The 22,685-nt window shown below is 52.9% G+C and overlaps 1 protein-coding gene across 1 annotated transcript in view; it reads left to right on the top strand.

Moving 5' to 3' along the window:
* The window catches only part of DPYD (dihydropyrimidine dehydrogenase), a 347,040-nt gene that overhangs the window by 310,412 nt on the left and 13,943 nt on the right, over positions 1 to 22,685 (top strand). The window contains exons 19-20 of the mRNA XM_070395710.1: positions 10,469 to 10,611; positions 14,732 to 14,911. Coding sequence (XP_070251811.1) covers positions 10,469 to 10,611; positions 14,732 to 14,911 — 323 coding nt within the window. The remainder of the gene's footprint in view (positions 1 to 10,468; positions 10,612 to 14,731; positions 14,912 to 22,685) is intronic.

The raw sequence follows: 22,685 nt of genomic DNA, 5'->3' as shown, positions 1-22,685 counted from the left end.
CCGTAGGAGAATAAAATCCTAACAGGCGAAACAAAGAATGTGTCATCCACGGTCATCACAGAAGAGTTTCCCGAAGAGTCTGGGTTACATCAGCCTCGTCTGGTGGGTGGAGACGTGAAAAAGACACGTATTTTCTTTGTGGAAATACCTCCCCCCACACAGCCCATTCCCTTCGCCGTCTGATGCTCAGGCGGGCCCGACGCCCGCAGTCATTAAGGACAAAGGCGATGTCTTGACGAAGCCCAGGCAGGTGGCACTGATGGTGAGCTCGCCACAGGCTCGGCGCTCGGGCGGGAATGGAAACATCGGCTCCCCCATCAGCTTTGTGACCAAGAGCTCCAGCATCAGAACTTTCATTTCAGCCTCGGTGTCTGGGCCTCTTGACACGCTCTCAGCAAAGGAGAGCTTTCCCCTTGGGGTGGATCTTCTGAGGGAGGACGTGTTGAAATAAATGGCTTATGACATGCGGAGTGTTGAAATAAATGTGTCTCTTAACACTCCCTAAGTCACGAGCCGTTTATTTCAACACTTTTTCCCTTGAAGTGTTTAAATAATAGATTTTACACCGGGCTGTGTCCTCCACTCTGCGTAGTGGAAGGGACTAGTAAACATGCCCATCGGCCTCCTCTGGGTGCTACACCCTTTGCCTGCCACGCAGCCCGGTCGCCATCGTTTCTGAAGAAACCTGACATTAAATTCCCTGCTCTGTCTTTCTTACGTGGTAGGTGACTTGGTGATGGCTACGGCGATGGGACATCACCCCATTCATGGAGAAATGGTTGCGTACAGCTTTTTTTCAGGCACCTGACGTGTCAGCACAGACTAGAACAGCTTTTACTAAAAAACGACTCGTCCTTTTGTTTGTGGGACTGATCGCAGCTGGTTGCGGGGTTACTTTGAGCGCCTTGATGCATGTGTAACCTAGTACAGGCCTCGGCCATGCGTGTGTGGACAGAAGTACGACAGACACATACTGACTTTCTCACGGAGGCGATGCGGGGAGCAGGGCTGCTGTGCAGTCACAGGTGGAGGTGGAAGCTAGGTCTTCCTTCTACCCGCCCAAGGGCAGGACGAGGCCCCCTTCTGAGCATTAAAAGCAGTGGCTCCCGGGATCTTAGCAGATTTGAGGGAAATCACAAGTAAGAGCCGTATAGAGGCCTCTGGACGTGTTAGGCAGTTCAGTCAAAGACCACTGTTACCGCCGCTAACAGCAGGAAACGGCAATGAATAGAAACTATCAGTGCTTTGTTTTTTTTAAAACAAAAATCGAGTTCTAGTATTCGCAAGTTTGTCTCTTTGTTTTTGCTACATAATACGGACAGACTGCTGTTTTATTGTAGGAGCAGGGAGAATCCAAATGCTGTACAAAGGGTTAATAACCTTGTCTTAGAATGTCTTTGAATTTCTGGAAAAGTTAAGAAGATAGTGCAGAGGCTTTCCATAGACCGCCCCCCCACCCTATTCTTTTTATTTTTTGTTATAAGGGGATTTTAACTGAAGAACTTCCCAGCGAAAAGTTTTGTGCCAAAGCCTGTATTTTGGAGGCTGTGAAATGAATGGAAAAAATCCTTGTGAGAGAATTGAGAGAGAAGCCCCGAGGAGGGGTGTGGCCAGAGGGGCGTGGTCAGGAGGGGCGTGGTCGGAGGGGTGTGGCCAGAGGGGCGTGGTCAGGAGGGGCGTGGTTTGGGAGGAAACCACAGTTGTGATGGAGACTCCTTACTTTGCTGTATATACAACAGCTCCCTGGCCCATCTAGATCCCGTCAGATAGCTCATTCAGAGATGGAGGGTAAATGTTTGCTTTGGCTTCCCGGTACTAGGGAATCTTTTAAGGAATCATTAAGATCTGAGTCATAAGGGTGCCCCAGAAAGAATACAAATACGAGCGCTCATTTCCCGCTTGACATTTCCCAATGTCTATAAACGCTATTGATTTCTAATTCTGAATGATCTCACTTGTGCACTCCACGCCTTGCGGAGTTGCCACACGGCTGTGTGTATGGGCTCGTGATTATTGATTGCAACATTCTATTCCCCATAAACGGGCCACTGTGAGTCGTTAAACGTGTCAGCATTCTGTTTGCCCACAGCGTCTGGCGTGCGTGCCCTCTCTAGCAGTCACAGATGTTTCCCTGGCTCATTCTGTGCTGGATCTGGGACATACGTCATTTCCCCCCGAAACTTTTCAACACTTGGCCACTTTTAAGTTGTAGGTTTCAGGAGCTGACCCGTAACCACTGAGCAGGTAGGAAGAAGGCCTGTGGGAGTCGTGTGGTGGCCTTTCGGGGCTCACAAATAAATGACCTCGGGAAGGCAGGCAGACCTGCTTCCAGCGCTTACTGCTGTGAGCGTGCCAGTCTCACCCTTCGTTCTGTCGCCGAGGGTGACACAAACGTTAGTGTCAGGGAAAGGGGCACCTCGAGACTGCTGGCCCCACCTCCACTCAGGGCAGATTCACCTGAAAAGATGGGGGAGACTGTGTGGTCTACTGTGACCTCTGTCAGCACAGCTACAAGGAGCCCTTGAGCTCCGTTGAGAAGACAATGTATAGCCGTTCGGACAAAGGCTACCCAAACCGCCTCTCCTGCGGGGCCCGGGCACCGCGCTCCAGCCGGGCTCCTGACGTGGGTTTTGCACGTCTGCGCTGCCCAGTGCCTGGTGCCCGATTCCGAAGGCCCCGCACTGTTTGGAATCAGCCTGCACAGGGCCAGCACGGGGATGATAAAGCGGTTATGGCAGCAAAGTGAGTGGAATGAACAGCTGCGAATGAGGACATTTCGGCTTAGATGTGTGCGTTCGACATGGACTGCACATCCTTTCCCACCGAGTCGGTCCTGCGAACCGGCCGCCTCCTTTCGCGCCCACAGGCATCAGCCCAGAGCCGGTGGGCAGGGAGCTGCTGAATCGTGCAGGCTGGCACGCAGCCCGCCCAGCCGGGGCATCGTGCCAACCCCCAAAGGAAGGACCTCCTCTCGACCAGAGCCCGGAGTCTCATCAGAGGCATCAGCGACCGGGGAGCGGCCGCTTCACCCAAGCCCACCCTGGACCTGCCAGGCGCCATCAGCCGAGCGTCCTGCAAGGGTTCAGCGGGAAGATGCGTTTACGGTGACACGGCTTCCGTGGGAACAGCACCCGGAGTGCCGGCGCTCGGGTTCTGGAGAGAGAAACACTCAGATAGCACTGGGCTCAGCGTGCACAACAGACCCTCACGATCTGTTCACAGCATTTGTCAGCAGGCGGTGACAGCTTTGAAGTCTGGCTCTGGGTCTCGCTGAGTCCGGCAGGCAGCAGAGTGCGATGCCGCGGCGCCCGCCAGGGCCGCCTGCCCCACGTGGCGCTCAGCTCGGCGGAGCCTGCGGGGTTGTGACTCAGACCTAGTCCCTGCCTGTCTTTTTTTATAATATTTTTATAGATTTCGGAGAGGGAGGGAGAGGGGGAGAGAGATGCAAACATCAGTGATGAGAGAGAATCATGGATCAGCTGCCTCCTGCACGCTCCACACTGGGGATCGAGCCCGCAATCCGGGCCTGTGTCCTGATCGGGCATCGAACCCTGACCCCCTGGTTCATAGGTCGATGTGCAGCCACTGAGCCACGCCGGCCGGGCCTACTCCCTGTCTTTAGATTTGCGTCATTCTTGGACTCCATGTGCCCGAAGCCTTATCTGTCAGAGATGGGTTTATGGCACCTCGTATGTGTGTGTGTGTGTGTGTGTGTGTGTGTGTGTGTGTGTACATGACCTATGTGGCTCTGGAAACGCATGACCTCCAAGAAATTTTCTCGAGATTGCAAACCTAGAAGAGACGGACACACCGAAGACCTGCCCTGAGGGTCCTCGGCTCCCCCAGTTTCCTTCCTGGCGGACTTCCGTCCCCTCCGCCCTTGAAAATACAAGATCCACCGTCTCGCAGGTTTTGTTTCTGTCCACAAATGGGAAGGTGCACTCCGATGTTATAAACAAAGCCTTTCAGTGGTCTGACAGCGGAAGGCATCTAGCAGGCGGATCCAGATGGGAGAGGCTCGCTTTTCTTTTTTAATCCTCACAGGAGGATATGTTTTTGTTGGGGGGGGGGGGGGCGGGGGGAACAGATCTGTTGCCTTCCGTATGGGCCCTGACCAGGGATCGAACCTGCACCCTAGGGTTGTGCCCTGATGGGGGATGGAATCTGAACCCTTTTGGTGAGCACACAGCACAGTGTACAGATGATGTGTTTAGAACTTTGCACCAGAAACCTGCATAGTTTTGTTAACCAACGTCACCCCACTATTTTTAAGAAAAAGGAAAAGGTGCTAATTTTTTTCAATGACCATCTGCATTGCAGGTATCAGTATACAAGTCTGTTTTACTGCTGACAGTTTTCATTAATTAATTGACCGCATTTCTTCCGATTGTTTGTTATTAGTGTATAGGAACACAACAGATTTCTACGTATTAATTTTGTGTGCTGCTGCGTCACTGAATTTTTTCGATTAATTTCTGGTGGGTTCTTTAGGATTGTCTATATATATATAGTATCAGGTCACCTAAACACAGTGACAGTCACTTCTTCCTTTTGTATTGGGTGCTTTTATTTCAGAGAAAGACAAATACCATAGGGTTTTACTTAGATGTGGAATCTAAAAAAACAAACAAAACTCAGAGAGCACTCAGAGACCGAGGGGTGGTTAGCAGCAGGGAGAGGAGAGCTTGGGGGAAGGAAGGGCAAAAAAGGCGAGAGAGGAATGTGGTCAATAATATTGTGATGAGTTTGCATGGTGACAGGTTATGACTGGAAGTAGTGGGATGATGCCTTTGTAAGGTACAAAAGGTCAGTCACCGTACAGTACACCTGAAACTGGTATAACCAATATAAGATTGCATACCAACTACACTTAAAAAATAAACAAAATATTCAGTAAAAAAACAAATTGACCACCATTTGTTTATCCAGTCTCTCGTTGACGGACATGGCCTTGGGTAGTTTCTGACTTGGGGTTATTATGAATAAGGTCGTTGTGGATATTCTTGCACATACATGTCTGTCGTCTTATTTTTGTTTCTCCGGGAGGAAGGTCTGGGAATGAAATTGCTGAGTCGTGGCATAGGTGTATGTTTAATTTTTAGAGAAATATTCAGTTATCCAAAGTGATTTCATCGTACATTCCTACCCACAACGTAGGAGATTCCTACTTCACAGCCTTCTCAGGCTTCGGTGTCGGGGGCCTCTTGATGTTTAGCTGTTTTCTGACGCAGTGAGCTGTGTGCTGTGGTAGAACATTTTTCGTGTACCAACTGCCCGTTTGTATGTCTCTTCTTTCTTGAAATGTCTGTGCAACGTTTGCCCATTTTAATTGAGTTATTCATCTTTAATCGTTGTTTTAGAGGAGTGCTTAATACCTTTGAGTAAGAGTTCTTTGTCAAATTCATGGGTATAAATATAATGTTTTTTCTGTACTTTAGCTTCTTTATTTTTTGACTAAATTCAGTTCACCAGTTTTTTTAATGTACTTATTTGCTCTTACTGTCCTTGCGGAGAACTCTTTGCCTAACTCAAGGTGACAAGGACATGCTCCTGTTTCGGTCTGTGTGTTTTTCTGGGCACTTGATGGTTTCGGGTTTTGCATGGAGATCTCCCATCCACCTTCAATGGCTATCAATCTTTTCGTGAGGTGACCCAGCAGTCACGGTGGGGGTTTTTCCTTCTAACCAGCACTGTTGTTCCCGTGACTTCTCTTCCCCCCTCACCTGACCTGGTGACTTGGCCACCAACCCACCGCCCTGCTGTGTGAGGAGCGCCTGGGAGCCGTCCTGTCCTGTGTCTCACACGGAGGCCTGGTGCTCAGACGGACGCCAGTCCGAGCGGAACGCTGGCCTTGAGTCCCGAGTCCTTCCTCGGCTCGTTTGGGTCACTCTGGGCCATTTGTCTTTCCAGGTGACCTGTCAAATCAAGCTCCTCAGGTTCTTCAGAGACGGCTTCCCGGGGTTTTGACTTGGGTTTCGGTGAATCTGCAGGAGGGTTTTAACACCCAACAGTCCTGACTCTTCCAGCCGGGAACGTGGTCGCCCTGCTTCTCCGGGAGCCTCTTTGGTTTCTCTCCTCGGGAGTATGTCGTAGCTCCCAGTGGAGCGAGCCTGGGTATCCTTCACAGATGCAGTCCTACTTGGTGCTTTCTTGTGCCGTTGAAATGTGGTTGGAAATTTGAGTGACTGGTTGCTTATTGCGAGGACATAGAAAAGGGTGAGCATGTTGTGTCTACAAAGTGTACAAAGGCCATGTCTCACCCCAAGCACAGCGCCAGCTCTCGACTCAAACATCATGAAGGTCGCAGAGCGTTTTATCCCCGGCGATTCACCAGCCGGTCTTCGTGGGACAGGGAGCTGAAAAGTCAGGACTCTGGTCCATGGTATTTTATTTTTTTATTGACTTTTTTTTGAGAGAGAGAGAGAGAGAGAGAGAGGAAGGGAGAGGGATAGAGAAATAGAAATGTCTATCAGAGAAAAACAGCATCGAGCCCAAAACCCAAGCATGTGCCCTGACCAGGAATCAAACCGATGACCTCTTGGCTCATGGGTTGACCCTCAACCACTGACCCACACTGGCCAGGCGAACTCCGGTCCAGCGGTCACCCACCGGTGGTCCGTGAGGTCCGAAAGGTTGGCGACCGCTGCCCTGGTCCGTGTTAAATGCAAATGACGACGAGGTTTTCAGGTTTTCCTCGATCGCTCTGCTGTGAACATTTGCATCATTTTGTAAACAAAAACATACTTAAGTATTTTTAAATGAGGTCAGGAGTCGCCCCTCCTCATTTTCTCTTGCATGGAGGTTACTGAACAAGTAACGAGTCCACTTTATAGAGCCATAGCTTCATCTCACCTTCACACACACCAGCCAGTGGCATGAACCAGTTCACAGAACTCTGCATTCTTGGTTTCCAAAGAGGGTGCCCGTGTTGTGGCACCTTGCCCGATGCTGCAGCAAACCCGAGTTGGGAGTAGCAGCCGTGTCCGTGTTTCAGGAACCCTCGCTCGTCGGGCTCCGTCTCTCCTCCGTGTAAACGTGTCACGCACTGCACTTCTCCCCGGCTCGACGTCCCCGCTGCCCACACGCCCACACGGAAGCGTGCGCTTACGGGGCTGTTTCATTAAACCGCGCTGTCACCGGGTAATTGTTTTAAACAGCGCCACGGCACAGTCCACAGGAAAGGTGAGCCTGTGGCATTTGCAAATGTCAGGGATTATCTTAACACTTTTATTACAGTTTATGAAAACGCAGGTCCAGGCCATTCTGTGGCAATTATTTCTACAGAAATTGGTTCTTTAAATAAATGGCTGATTATCTGAAGATGACAGTATTGAAAATGCTGCTAATGAGTGGATTAATCAGTGTAGCGTGTGGTGGCCACCTACAGGTGGGAAGCAGAAAGAACATAGAGACTAATTAGCTCCAGCTAGCACATATGAATGCCATGTGTTTCCCCATCCAGTGACACGCCTACAGACATGTATTCCTTCATGCCAGCCTCTGAGTCCAGGACACTGTAGTTCATTTCTGCGTTTTTCATAAGATTGTGGTTTTGTTCTAAATCGAATTTCACTCTGCATTCGTGATTACCTTTGTCCTATAACTCCTGGGTGTCATTGTCATTATAATTTATCAACCAAACTGGGACACTTTCAGAGTGAAAGAGAATGCTATTTATAATTATATCGTGTGATTATGAATAAATACAGGTATAATGAACTGGGACTTTCTCTCTCTAGGTCATATAGTTACAGCAATGACTAGCTACCATCACTTTAATATAATTCCTTGCCACTAATTAATACTAGAACACGAATATTCTTGGTTTTGTCATACATGGACAACATATATTTATTAGTTATAAAGATTAACTCCTCTAACTTAATTTTACAAGCATTTAAAATAGGGAAGAAGTATGGCGTTGTGGTTAAGAGCATGGCATTGCAGAAATGAATCAACACTTTTTTGCCTAAAAGAGTCAAACAATAGGAAAATCTAGTTACCAAATAGAAAGTTCATCTTCATCCTATCCCCAGAGACAATAATAGCTTAACACGCGGCCTTCTCTCTCTTTGTGCGCCCACAGAGAATGTACACGTACTTCTTCTAGCCACAGTGGGGCCACATCACGTAGGTTGTTCTTTAACATCTACCCCGGAGCTACGGGCAGGCCCGTTTAAAGGTTCCCTAGGACGTCATACACGGACGAACTAGGATTTATTTGATAGCAAAACTATTGGGGATCGTGCAGGTGGCCCTCACGGTTTTGCTGTAAAAAACAACACTTCACAGAACATCTTTGCACGTGCCGCTCCGTGTCTGTGCAAATGCAACAGATTTCTCAACGCGGTGTCTCTGGGTGAAAGGGCTGTACCTGTGGATCCCGCGGTAGCACTCTAAACCGCATTACCCGCACAGGCCGCCCTTATAATCACAGGCAAACTATGTGTTTTTAGAAATTAAATGACATGGGAATGGCAAGTTCCCCGAATTTAAAGTCTAGGAGGTTAGCACCCTTGGGTGACACGTGTTTCTCCCCACACGTGTCTACGGCTGGATGCCCTTCCGATCCTTTTCTCCGGCTTTGAGAGCAGCAGCGGCGGCGGAATGAATGACCAGGCGCCGGGCCAAGGGCTGTCCACGGATTGTGCCCTTTAATTGTCCGAGCTGCTCTGTATTGTTGTCGCGATGTCCCCTTTTCACTGGGAGGGAGGAGGGTGTCTTAGGAACGAAGGAGCTGGCTCAGTCACACTCGTGTGAGTGACAGAGAGCCGGGACTCACACCGAAGGGGCGGGACTCTGTATCCTGAGCTCTTGGCGTGGCCCCGGGCGTCTGATAGCGGGTTCCCGGGGCGTGACAGCCCCCACGCACAGCGTCCTGCGGGTGGAATGGCTGACGCGGGCACAGGCAGCCCCCATCGCGGCGCCGGGCCCTCCGTGGCCCAGGGCTCCGGGCCTTCCACTCCCAGCAGCAGGAAAAAGGCTTGAAATAGTCGGCAAACATGAAAACATTTTCACAGAACGTTGCAGCTTTTCTGGTAACCCTGTAAGGACAGTGACAACAGCTGCTCTTCTCCCTCCGCTTTCGTTTTCATGTCTCTGCGTAGAAGCCTGGGTCCCCTTAGAGCTCCGGTTTGGGGTGAATTATGCTATTTTTCTAGAGGACTTTAGTCCCTGTGTAAAGATGTATTTTTAAACCGCTGAGTCTCACATACGTATCATTCTAGTAGGTTCATTACCACATTAAGCTCGAGTTAGTAAAGTATACCATTGTTAGTACTTGATTTATCTGTATTGTATCAAAATCAAACTCGCAACTCCCAAATCCTTGAAATTCTTTGATTTGCTAATATTCCTTCTGGATGATGCTACAACTCTTAACAATTAGACTGTCAAAGTTCAGTTTCTAACCAATTTGTTATCCACTTCATTCATTATATCCTAATTAATGTAAGCAAATTAAACCGCATTTTCTCTGTGTACACACAGCGAGCACGTGGGCGTTATGACCCAGTTTCTGCTTTCCTGCTACCTGGAGCCATTGACTGTGGATTTGCGTTGACGACGGTTGTGTAGCAGTGGCTGTCCCAGACATCACATGATGGGGGGCAGGGAGGGGGACAGAATTACACGCAATGATTAACCCTCCAGTGACCCAACATTAGCATGTGTGCTACACTCTGGCCCACTGACTGTTTCTCTCCTCATCAAGGCCTAGGCATGCGAAGTGCAGCTCTGCTTCCCTTTCCCCCGTGAACTGGAGTTCTCATGTTGTCATGAACACCCGTGTCTGCCGGTTTACTTAGATTCTCAAAGCTTTTTTTTATGTATTCTTTTATTTATTTTATTATTGAAACTATTACGGATGTCCCACCCCACCCCCCTTTAGCCACCTCTACCAGATTCTCAAATTTAAAAATATATATATATTGATGTTTGGCCTGCCAGCGTGGCTCAGTGGTTGAGCATCAACCTATGAACCAGGAGGTCACAGTTGGATTCCCGGTCAGGACACATGCCTGGGTTGCAGACTCCATCCCCAGTGTGGGGCGTGCGGGAGGCAGCCGATCCATGATTCTCTGTGATCGTTGATGTTTCTGTCTCTCCCTCTCCCTTCCTCTCTGAAATCAATAAAAATTAAAAAGATTAAACCATAAAAAAACACCCAGTGCCTGGATGTGCCGTGCACATTCTTCTACACATCACTGTAGTAGATCCAGTTGCAATGTGCATCTATTTGTGCGAGGTTGCTATACCCACTTGTGCCCCACGTCCTCACGCCATCGTAGTATCAACGTTCCTAAAATGAACACACCTCCTTTACAGACTGACATACTTGGGAACATAGCAGTGTGTGCCCGTTTTGTGTGTATAGCTCTTACATAGAGACAGGAACTCGGGCTCTGTCCAGCACAGGACGGCATAGCCAGTGGTCAGCGCGCTAACCATTGACCTCTCTCTCCTGCAGGCACGGCCATCAGGCCCATCGCCCTGAGAGCCGTGACCTCCATCGCGCGCGCTCTGCCCGGATTTCCCATCTTGGCCACGGGTGGGATCGACTCCGCCGAGAGCGGCCTTCAGTTCCTGCACAGCGGAGCTTCTGTCCTGCAGGTATCACTTACGACCTTCCCTTCCCACCGTCCTTCAGTGTTACCATGGGCTTCGTATATTTGAAGTTTCCCCCCAAAGGCTCAGATCAGAATCACTGTTGGTGCCATTCTGAGTATTTCTCTTACAAGAAAAAGAAATTTCAGACCCGAAAACAACAGTTCACAGTCGGTTCCTCCTGCGTACCTACCTCCCTGAGCGTTTCCAATCACGACACTCAATTTCGTGCCCACAATTCTGCTGCCGATGTGCTGTCCCAGTTCCTGATCCGTCTTCCCAATTACAGTTCTGAAACGATGCTGAGTTCTTAGCTTATGGTGATAATGGAGTTCTGGGGTGTGGCCACTCGTTTCTGGAGGGCCTTTCTCTCCGCCGTGTGCTTACGATCCTCCCATCCTTCTGGCGCATACAAGCGAGACTCACAGATCGTTCCAGGCCGTCTGAAGACCGGTTCTTCTGACCTGCGCTGCGTCTTTCTGCTTTGGAGCAGCGAGTTCTTTTTGCAATGACAGCAAGCCAGACCTTAGAGCCTTGTGACCCCGTGCTCACTCCCATGTGTGCACAAGCCTAGTTGTGGGGTGACGGCCTCATGCTCGGTGGTCACCCCACAACTGAGTCACAGCAAACCGGGCCCTCCGAGGTGACCTTCTTCTGAGGAAACCCAGTCCTCACGTTGGCCGTGCTGCTTCTTTGTGTGTGTGTGTGTGTGTGTGTGTGTGTGTGTGTGTGTTTCGTGGCATCAAAGTTATAGTTCAGGTTTGGAGACACAGACGTGAGTTGTTACAGATTCTAATTACAAGTTAAAAGTCATCTCACTGTAGGAAATTAAAAATGGGGACAATTAGAGAAACATTCCAGTTGAAAGAAAAATGCATTCTGGGAAAAAGCAAAAGCCCCCCCAGATAGGAAAGCGAGCTCCCTTCTCAGCAGCCCGGTGAGGCCAGGGCGGGTCAGTGGCACACAGCTACTGCGTTGCGGGGAGAGCATTAATTCGCAATTATGGAATGATCAGCTCCTCCACGGCCGACCATTGACACACTGACCTTTTGCTAAGAAATTCTGTGGTCATCATTTTTTTTTAAATATATTTTTATTGATTTCAGAGAGGAAGGGAGAGGGAGAGAGAGATAGAAACATCAGCGATGAGAGAGAATCATGGATCAGCTGCCTCCTGCCCCACACTGGGGATGGAGCCCGCAACCGGGGCCTGTGCCCTGCCTGGTAATTGAACTGTGACCTCCTGGTTCCTAGGTGGATGCTCAACCACTGAGCCAACCAGCCAGGCTCCATGGTCATTATTTTAAGTGGAGCAACGTGGAGGCAAAAGGAAAGCGTAGGGCCCGTCCAGGCACAGGCGTCACTCCCCACACACAGGGAGCCTTCGCACTGCGTCCCCAGATAGTCACGTGATGGAGCAGACTGAGCCTGCGCAGCGGCGTGGGTGTGATGAGCCTGTTGGTGGCAGAATGATGCTGGGGGAATGACAAATGCCCCCAGTGAAGCAGAAAATGAAGCAGACCTTTCCCAAACCTGCTACCGCCAGGGAAGACATGAGAGACCGGCTCACATGAGTGTGTGAAACATGCACACGGAGTCGCCCAGGGGTACAGTTTCATGTCCCAAAGCCACACGTTGTTTATTAAAATATATTTCTATTGATTTCAGAGAGGAAGGGAGAGGGAGGGAGAGAGAGAGAGAGAGAGATCAATGATGAGAGAGAATCACTGATCGGCTGCCTCCTGCATGCCCCCTACCAGGGACCGAGTCGGCAACCTGGGTTTGTATGTTTTTAAATAAGGTAAATAAAAGTCTCCTAAACATTTCCCTCCTAAGGCAAAGCCATCCTGAATGTATTCGCCTTTAAAAACATGCTTATCCATGTGTTTCCCTAACTGGTCTTCTTCAGCTATTCAGGAAATAGTGCCTTTCTGTTGCGTTTAGTGGTCGGGACTCCCATCCATTTAATGATTTTGTGGCTCCTGGATCCTTCGAAGCTTTCAGACCCCATTCCCGGAGCTTGAAGCATGCGGAGTCCCAGTGAAGCCCTCCCACCCCACCCGCTGTTCACTGACCCCGCCCACAAAACCAGGAGAGAAAGACAACAGTTGCTGTTGGCCTCATTGGCTGAATCTGACAGCTCTGGACCAAGCACCTAAACTCATCGTGGAGTTAAAATTCGGGGCGTGCAAACAGAAGCCTTCATTATCCCCAAATCAGTTACGCTGTGTTTATAAGACAAAGGAAGGTAATCTGGCTGAGATCAGAATGTGTCAGACCTGCTCCCGGTAGCTGGCCCCAGCCCACAGCGACAGACCCGTCAGCTGTTGGCACAGTTAGCGCGTTTCCCGGTGGGGAGCTCGATGGGGTTCTGGCTGTCATGCGTTAAGGGCAGGAGCCGTATCTCATTATGTCTCCCCAGTCAGTCAGCGCAGCCGGGATACTAACTCCATCCTCATGCCACCCGGCGTGTAGGCGGGGAGAGCAGCGTCCCGGGACCCCGCAGTGACGCCGCTACCAATCTCCCCGCTGGGAGCTCGCGTGGCCGGACCCCCCGGGCCTCGCGCCGCCCTGATCCTGCAGAGGGAGCTGAGAGCAGCGGTGCACACTCACAGGTCCAATGCTTCGAAACACTCGCAGTGAACACGAGCCGTGGAGAGGGAGTTTAGAAAGCAAGGCCGCTGCAGTGCACGGTAGAGCGTGGCATGATGAGGTCACTTCCCGCGGACCCATGTCAGCATAGAAGCCATCGCTCCGTTTACAGCGTGACATTTCATAGACAAGACTGAGAAGGGAAAACACATGAAACCCACTTACCTGCATCGCCCGGAGTTAGCTTTTCTTTAACTCATAGTCTAAGTCATCGTTTATTCGAAGCCCGTGGCCCGTAGATTGGTGGGGAGGAGGTGGGATAATCGGGTTTGAGTTCCTTCTCGCAGGCCGAGCGACTGAAACGATCCCTTCTCGGCCGGCACATCCCGGCTCCTGCGCGCACCGGTGTGTGATGAGCTAATTGTTTACAACGTAAGAGCCGGCGTTTTATCCCAGGGCTCCGCGTGGTTCCACATGGAGACGCACAGTGCGGAGCTGGGGAAGTTCTCGCCTGTGAGCGAGCCCCAGGCTCACCTGCGGGCACCAGCAGCCCTCCCTGGCTCCTCTCCCTCCGGCCCCCACCAGCTCTCCGAGGAGGCTCCCTCCGGCGGATGTGGAAACAGACAGGTCCCCGGGCTGTGCAGGCGGCTTGTCTGAGAGAAGGAAGGGGTGACCCAGAGGCCTGGCTCAGAAAGGAGGGTCTGGATGAGAGAATAGATGGACGCATGGGTCGCTTTTGAGAAATAAAGACTTTTTTGAAGAGATGATGTTTTAAAATTGCCTATTGAGCATCAACCTATGATCCAAGGGGTCACAGTTCGATTCCCAGTCAGGGCCCAGGCCCGGGTTGTGGCCTCGATCCCCACTGGGGGGCGTGCAGGCAGCCGCTGATGGATGATGATTCTCATCACTGATGTTTCTCTCCCTCCCTCTCCCTTCCTCTCTGAAATGAATGAAAATATATGTATGTTTAAAAAGAGCACACGGAGGGGGTGGAGACCTCCCTTCTTCCCCGCCTGGGACCCCCGGGCTCATCCGCAGTTGGGAGGCACCAAGCCTCGTTCCCAAGCGGTTCCGTCAGCGCCGCTTGGCTGAGCTCCCGCATCCCATCCCCGGGCGCCCTGTCTGTGCAGTAAGAGACCGTGGCTTTTGTATCTTCTCCCTGACCATCATCGGGCCCCTGGGTGCTGGGTGGACACTGACCACCAGGCATACGGGCCATAGCCAAGGTCCTTCCCCCTGTTGTGCCAATGTGCCTCCTTGGAAATTCCGCCCATTGGGTCTCATTTGGAGCAGCCCCCGCGGTGTCCCTGCGCCCAGCACACGGCACAGACCCCAGGCGTGCAGTCTGGTGTGTCACGTTGGCTGATATTCCTCGGTCGTGCAAGTTCTGGTGCCATGGCCGCCCCTCCCCGCCCCTCCCATGCCCACCTGCGGGCGGGACCGGGCCGCCAGCCTGGAGCCTGCCGGGCGCACAGGTGAACCTGGAGGAGGAGATGAGAGCTCGGGTCTGACGCGCCCGTTGTCCCCCCAGGTGTGCAGCGCTGTCCAGAACCAGGACTTCACAGTGATCGAGGACTACTGCACGGGCCTGCGCGCCCTGCTCTACCTGCGGGCCATCGAGGAGCTGCAGGACTGGGACGGGCAGAGCCCAGCCACCCCGCGCCACCAGAAGGGGAAGCCGGTCCCTCGCATCGCTGAACTCGTGGGAAAGGTAGGTGCCCGCCTCTCCCGGTGGCCCCCGGCCTGTGCCTGCTCACGGCCCCATCAGGTCTCGGTTCCCTGTCACCGTCTTGGGCACAGAAAACCCAGTGCCCCATGGGGTGTGGTTTCCACAGGAGAATCGTGCCAAAGAGGCCTGGTTTCAGCGACGCCACGGTTCCCAGACAAACTTTTTCTGTTGTTAATCCTCACCCAAGGGTATTTTTTTCACTAATTTCTAGAAAGAGTGGAAGGGAGGGAGGAGGGGGGGAGACAGACACATGGATTGGGAAACCTGTAACCCAGGTACGTGCCTTTGACCGGGAAATGAGCCAGTCGCTGGCGCTCTAACCACTAAGCAACCAGCCAGGCCCCAGCTTGTATTTTATAAAACCAATACAACAAAGTCCTATAAAAGAGAAAGCCAGGAGTGTGTGCGTGTGAGTGTGTGTGAGTGTGTGCATGTGTGAGAATGTGTGTGTGTGTGTGTGTGTGTGTGAGTGTGTGTGTGTGATGCCTCCGAATCTGCGCTGACTGTGGCGATGGCTGCCGTCTCCCCCTGGGGGTGGAGGTCTCTTTATTCTTCATGAGCTCTGGCAAGAGTCCCCTCCCCTCTCTGTTTGCAAGATAATCAAATCACTGGGGCCAGGGAGGCCGTGAGGAAGTTTTTAAAATTAAAATCACATCAGTGTCTTTGTAGCTGCCTCTGCGGTGTGGTCAGACCTCGGCTCCAAAGGTTGTGCCCCCCATTCCTTCCTCACTGCTGTTTTCTGAGAAACTACCCTGTGCTTACATTTTGCATAATATGGTGATTTTAGCAGGTCTGGTCTAAAACCACATGCCGCTTCCGCCTCTGTTCCCTTTGTGTTCCCCTGAATAGACAACCATCGTCAAAGACATTTCTCCAGCCCAACGAGGGGGGGGGGAATGATCATTCGTCGTCTTTTCAGCTTGTCACCACATCAATAATTAACTTTTGGGCGGGGGGGAGAGAAGCAAGTATAAAAAGATTCTTTAAGGAAGCATTTAATAATTCAAATGGATCTTAACTTGAAACAGGTCACATGAAAAAGAATGAGAAATATCAGCCCGTAGCTCCGCCCGGGGGGGGGTGGGGGGGGGGGAATGCCGGGCTGGGGACGCCAAGGAGAGAGACCTCCCCGCACCGGCTTCCGGGAAGGGCACCGCGTGCTGTCCTCGCAGGCGGCCGGGGGAGCGGCTTCTTAGAGAAGGACCGGCCGGCTGCCAGGAGGGCGATGAGACCCAAAGGGAGAGAGAAGGCACATGTCTGTGTGGGCTCGGGGAACAGGGCTGCGGGGCCGCGTGCGTGGCAGCCACGCAGAGGCTGCGGGACATGAATATTTATAATATGGTAATTAGCGAGACTGAGCCCACGCAGCCCGGCGGTGTCACTCGTCGCAGGATCACACACTGAGGTGCAGACGTGGACGGGCCTGTTCTTGCCTTATCAGTGGCCGTCCACACCCGGAGGCTGTTTCTCACTAAGAAAAACTCCTAAGTAGCGTCACGCCCGCTCAGGGGGGATCTGATCCCGCCGTGATGCTGTGGATGGGTGGGGGCCGTCTGAAGGCGCGGTCTGGAGGTCAGTGGGCACGTGCGGGGTGGAGGGGTGCTCTGTGCCGCTGGTCTCAGCAGGACGGGCACCCTCGTGTCCGAGCCGGCGTGTCCGCGTGTGCAGCAGCAGGTGGAGGTGATGGAGACACTCCGGTCAGCAGCGGCGGGGGTGGAACTGGATGTTCTGTCCCTGGGATCTCAACGCAGACTTTGTAAGCCGAGCCTCCATCGGAGTAGTTCAGTGTCGTTTTTGGCATGATCACACGTTTAACGTGTTTAAAGGTGGCACCTGTGTGATTAGATTCGCGGTTCGTTTCTCAGCCTGGGAGGAGGCGCAGGCAGGTGGTTGGTGATAGGTCTGTGCTCCGGCTTCCCTGTGTGGCTGACAGGCCTGTGGCCCTGGGTGACGGGCCCCTTTGGTGCACGTTCCTGACAGTGAATCCAGGCCCCTGGGCCAGGTGCAGGGGTGTGTGTGTGTGGACTGGCAGAGGTGTGGGGTCCATTAGCAATGCCTGCACGGGCCTGAACTAGCAGAGGTGTGGGGTCCATTAGCAATGCCTGCACGAGCCTGAACTAGCAGAGGTGTGGGGTCCATTAGCAATGCCTGCACTAGCAGAGTGTGGGGTCCATTACCAATGCCTGCACTAGCAGAGTGTGGGGTCCATTAGCATTGCCTGCACAGACCTGCACTAGCAGAGTGTGGGGTCCATTAGCATTGCCTGCACAGACCTGCACTAGCAGAGTGTGGGGTCCATTAGCAATGCCTGCACAGACCTGCACTAGCAGAGTGTGGGGTCCATTAGCAATGCCTGCACAGACCTGCACTAGCAGAGTGTGGGGTCCATTAGCAATGCCTGCATGGGCCTGCACTAGCAGAGTGTGGGGTCCATTAGCAACGCCTGCACGGGCCTGGACACAGGAGCACAGGTTGCACAGTGTGACTTGCCACTTCCCGAGTGGGTTCGTCTGCTCTGGGACCTGGGCCGCTGCTGACCCTGCAACCTGCAGCTGCCTCGTTGACACGCTGTAAACCATGTGGCATTGGCCCTGTTCTGCCAGCATCCCATCTGCTTTTCAAAACGATGATTCCTCATTCCTCCTCGCTCATGACATTGACGTCTAATTGACAAGTGCAAATGGCATTATTTCTGTTGTCATCTTCACAAAGGTGAGTGGGGAGGCGTAATTCCTTGCACTTCATCAAATACACTGCTTTGATCAAAATGCACCTTATTCATATTAATTCTGTACTGAGAACTTGTACAAAGTGCTTCTCTTCTTACGCATAACTTACCCACATTAATCCTGCTGTTACTTTTAAGCTGGAAAAAGAGAAAAACAGGATTTTTTTCTTGTTCTGGGTGGGGATTGAGGATCTATAAAGAAACCACTGCTGTGGCGTGTCAGATAAGATTTGAATTCCAGTCCCGTCCTCGGACTCATCCGCTGCCCTCCCTCCGAAGAACTCTGTAAACCAGCCACGCTTGCTGCCAGCTCTGCTCCTAATCCCGATTTTATGGAGAAAGGCAAAACCTCTCTTGGTAATTCTGAGCTATGCCCTGAGATTCTCCCTGGAAAGATATGTATTTGTTATATTTCTGCCTGAGCCCATCTGCCCACTTGAATAAAAGGAGCATTAGGTAAAAAGATAATAATTTTCTGGTAAGTCAAGGAGTCAAAAGAGTCATTTTGATCCTGTAAAGAGTCAGCACAAACTCTAATCCTATTCAGCTCTTTGCCAATTTGTTCTCATCTAAGATCTGAGAAAAAATTAAATGTCCACTATTTGAAATTTAAAAAGGGGCCGAAACCGGTTTGGCTCAGTGGATAGAGCGTCGGCCTGCGGACTGGAAGGTCCCAGGTTCGATTCCGGTCAAGGGCATGTACCTTGGTTGCGGCCACATCCCCAGTAGGAGATGTGCAGGAGGCAGCTGATCGATGTTTCTCTCTCATCGATGTTTCTAACTCTCTATCTCTCTCCCTTCCTCTCTGTAAAAAATCAATAAAATATATTTTTTTTTTTAAAAAAAGGGGGATCTGTCTTACCAAAAGAAAAGAGAGAAAAATCAAACAAACCATAATGAGGTGTTGTTACTGGCTTTCACATGACATGGACCGTGACTGCTATTGTACAGTTTACCAAGATGCTGGCATCTTAGGAAGACGGGGCCGAGAGGGCCTCAGCTGCGGGCTAGCGGGCAGCGCCACAGGTACCCACGCAGCTCGCTGTCCGCACAGGATAGCACTCCTGTCCTCCTCCTCAGAAACCGGATGCTGTCTGGTTGCCCATAGCGACCTGGCCATCCTCCGCGTTTCCAACTCTCCCCTCTTGTCTATGTGAAAGGACAGAATGGGACTGATAGCTGTGTCCCTAACTCCTCTTCCAAGAAAGAGCCGCAGAATGTATCAGTTACTCAGCCTGCCCTTATCTCAGCCAATAGAAACGCAAGGAAACTAGCCCAAGGCCAAAAGTATGCTGAACACCCTCCTGTCTTTGTGTAACCAGACCCTAACTGCACCCTACCCCTGCGTCACTAGCCCCCGGCCCTCACTCAACCAACCAGAATCCGCCAAATCAGTGGTCCGAGTGAGCCCTCAGCCCCCCGCCCCCCCCCCCCCCGCCCCGCACCCCAAGCCCTATAAAGTCTTTGTTCTTTCGAAATTCCAAGCTCTCTCGCATCCAGTAATGGAGGCAGAGGGACCAAGCTGAGCTTGAATAAAGACTCTATGCTTTTGCATCAGACTCGGTGCTCCCTGGTGGTGTCCTATGGGGGGTCTTGAAATCCGGGCATAACACTGTGACTGCCCCCCGCCTGCACAGAGAACCTGGGTCACGGCCCCGGGCCTGTTGGAGACGCTGCCCCCAGCCCTCACCATCCCCCCCCCCCCCCCATCCTCACACCCCTGTCCGCTCTGACCTGCGTGGCGCCCAGCTAACCCGTCCAGACCGTGCCTTGTGACACGTCGTGGCCAGACCTCCTTAAAGCACCTTGCTCGTCTTCCCTCTCTATCAACGTTACCCCATCTCGTCTCAAACTATAGAACCTTCTAGATCCCCTGCGGGCAGTTTTCTCTGCATGTGCCCAGCCCAGCTGAGCTCCCCAATGTCCGCCATCACTTCGGGGCCATCAGCAGGTCCTCCTTCAGAACGTCAAGGTTCCCGAGTCCTTCTTCCGGTGGCGCCGTAAGCACGAGGCATCTTCTTCCTCTCACAGCTCAGGTGCTGGGAGACCGTCTCGACTCGCGGCCTCTTGTTTCTAACTCGCCTGTCGGCCCATCAGAGTCAGATTTCTCCCCCCCCCCCCCCAGTCACCGAAGCGGCTCTCGCTAAAGTTACCAGTAACTGAGTGGTCCCAAACCCATAGCATCCTCACTGGGGATGGTTGCTATGGTCAACCACTGACCACTCCATCATCATGTGAAATTTCTTCTTTGATTTTTAAAACTCTCTTTGCTTCCAGTTCCTCCCTCACCTTTTAGCACCTACTGTGCGCCTGGCATTGTAGACGCAAATATGAGTGATAGTCACGGCCTTCCCGCCAAAGGATCCCAGACGAGCGTGGAAGCGGAGCAGTTAGAGAGGGATTTATGCCCCAGCGTGAGGATTACACGTAGGTGTCGGAGAGCAGAGGTGGAGGGGGGTGGAGAATGTTTTCCAGAACAATCGAAATTTAAGGTCTGGAACAGGTAGGAAGACCACCCCAGGCAAAGGCTGCGGGCAAACCTCCTTTCTGTGTGAGGAGACCCCTCCTGGACCCCATCTTTCTGGCCCCTCCTCATTGTTTGGCCCCTAAACACTAGTGTCCCCTGTCCATGGCCCTCCTGTCCCTGTAGGTGCTCCTGTGACCCCCGGAGCCACTTCTGCTCTCTGTGCTGTTCTCTTCCAAATCTGTGCTCCCACCAGAGATGCGCCCTGGAGCCCGGGCCCCCGTCTGTTCGGCTTTCTGCAGGACGGTGCCCCCCGACAGCCCGGTTCCGTGTCCTTCCTGCGACCCAGGGCTCAGCAGTGTGATTCTCCCAGCAGCTGCAGAAGCCCGTGAATTCACGGGCGCCCGCACACATCGGCTCACAGCTGCTTCCTAACGTCACAGCAGCACGGGGCCAACGCCGTGTCCCTGCCCACGGCACTCACTGGCCCCGGTCTCCCAGACCCACCTCCTGGAACGGCGAGCGCAGCTGGGCAGGAGCTGAGGGCCGGCAGGAAGCTGACCTCACCTTACAGGGGAGCCAGGGGCCTGTGACAGCAGCCGTGGCCACCGCCACCTCCTCTTCTCCCTAGGGGCCACCAAGCGAGCAGAGGTTTCAGGGCAGGTGGGGGAGGTGTCAGCGGAGGCGTGGGATGTTAGGCAGGTACCCACGGTCCCCCCATGTCTCACTGCTCACAGGCATGAATCATTATCCCCGACGTTTCGGTGGGTTAATTAAATTCTTCTAGTGTCGATGCCAAGAAAGCCGAAGCGTTTCCACTGAGATGGACGCTACTCCAGACGGCCCGGCGGGTGTCTGTTCGGTGACACCGCACGTGTGGCAGGATTGCGCGAGAACGCCCAGAGCTCTGATGAGCTGGAAGTCCAGGGCAGGGGAAGGCGGGCTCCAGGCCGCTGCAGATGTTCCCAGATCTAATCCTGCTCCTGAGCGAGGCCGCGTGGGATGCTCCGCCGGGGCAGCAGGCGTGAGGAAGGGCAGGCGCTGCGCCCAGCACGAGTACGTAGCCTGCGCGCGCCCTCGGGGCTGGGCCGTGGTGTGTGTTTCCACTTGGAACCCACTAATGAGATGCACTTGGTCCCAGTGCGCATCACGGAGAATGTCCCTGGGCTGAGAGGAAGCCATGGGCTGGTGAGGTCGGAGTCAAGGTCTAGAGAAGCGTCCTTATTGAGAGAGGCCGTTGATGAAGGGACACGGTGGCGCCAAAGGACAGGCGCTCGCGCACCCACTCCCCGGCCCCAGCTCCGCCCGCATCCCTTTGGCTAAGTTCCCTCAGGGAGACCAGAAGAACCCTCTGCGATGCTGCCTCCTGGGGGAGCCCGAGGAAGGGGAGCGAGCGGCCAGGGACATGTCCTGGTGGTGGATGCATTTGTTTTTGTCCTCACCTCCTTGTGTTTCATCACACGGGGGGCCTTGCACATCGCCGTGGTTGATGAGGTGGCTGAGGCAGCCTGGCCTCCGGTTAGGACTGACATTCTCCTAAGGGGAGGGAAGCCCAGGGTAATAACTGAGACACGTGGGCGGGGAGAACAGAGAAAAACGTTTCTTTTCCTTTAGAAAGTGCAACAGAGCAGAGCGAGACCCCACTTGGCACCCACTCCGATGGCTAAAATGAGAGACTTGACAGCATCAAAAGCTGGCGAGAGCGCGGAGCAACAAGAATTCTTGTCCTGTGCGAATGGGAGCATAAAAGGTCCCAACCCATTTTCCTAATGATTTTTTTTTTAATTGATTGATTTTTAGAAAAGAGAGAGACAGATGTTGATCCGTTTTTTTTATCCATTCATTGGTTGCTTCTCATATGTGCCCTGACAGGGGATCGAACCCACAACCTTGGCGTATGGGACACGGAGGGCCTTGTGAGTGTAGCCGCCGGGAGTGAGTAGCCGGTTACCCAGATAAACTCTTGGCTGGAAACCGGGTTTAAGGAAATGGACGGCTCGGGGCATAAACAAACGCGCTCCCTCTGCCAACTCGGGCCCTGCTCTGCATGGGGGGGGGGGGGGGGGAGGCCGGGCTTCGGGCTTCAGAGCAGGTGAGGCAGAGACGGCAACATCTGGCCCTGAGGGGAGAGGTGGAGAGGGACTGGCACCCCTGCAAGTGCAAAGCTGCTTCTCGGGGCAGGAAGTGTGATGGGTCCTTCATTGGCTTCCAAGGAGGGGCTTGTAGATCAGCTGGGCCCGCAGCCTCTGGGAGCGCAGCTGGCCTTGCCCGGGGCCCGCAGCCTCTGGGAGCGCAGCTGGCCTGGGGCCCGCAGCCTCTGGGAGCACAGCTGGCCTTGCCTGGGGCCCGCAGCCTTTGGGGGCACAGCTGGCCTTGCCCGGGGCCCGCAGCCTCTGGGGGCACAGCTGGCCTTGCCCGGGGCCCGCAGCCTCTGGGGGCACAGCTGGCCTTGCCGAGGCTCCCAGATCAGCCCTCACACTGATGGCGGTGGACTGTCCCAGGCGGGCTGGGCTCCTGACCCCGTGTCCTGCCCACCTTGATCCAAACAAGACCAACACTTTCCT

The sequence above is a fragment of the Myotis yumanensis genome, unplaced genomic scaffold, assembly GCF_028538775.1.
Source record: "Myotis yumanensis isolate MYYU_CA2020_CCGP unplaced genomic scaffold, mMyoYum1.0.hap1 SCAF_17, whole genome shotgun sequence".
Lineage (NCBI taxonomy): Eukaryota > Metazoa > Chordata > Mammalia > Chiroptera > Vespertilionidae > Myotis > Myotis yumanensis.
The sequence above is the reverse complement of the archived record's forward strand: the minus strand, read 5'-3'. Positions and strand labels throughout refer to the sequence as shown.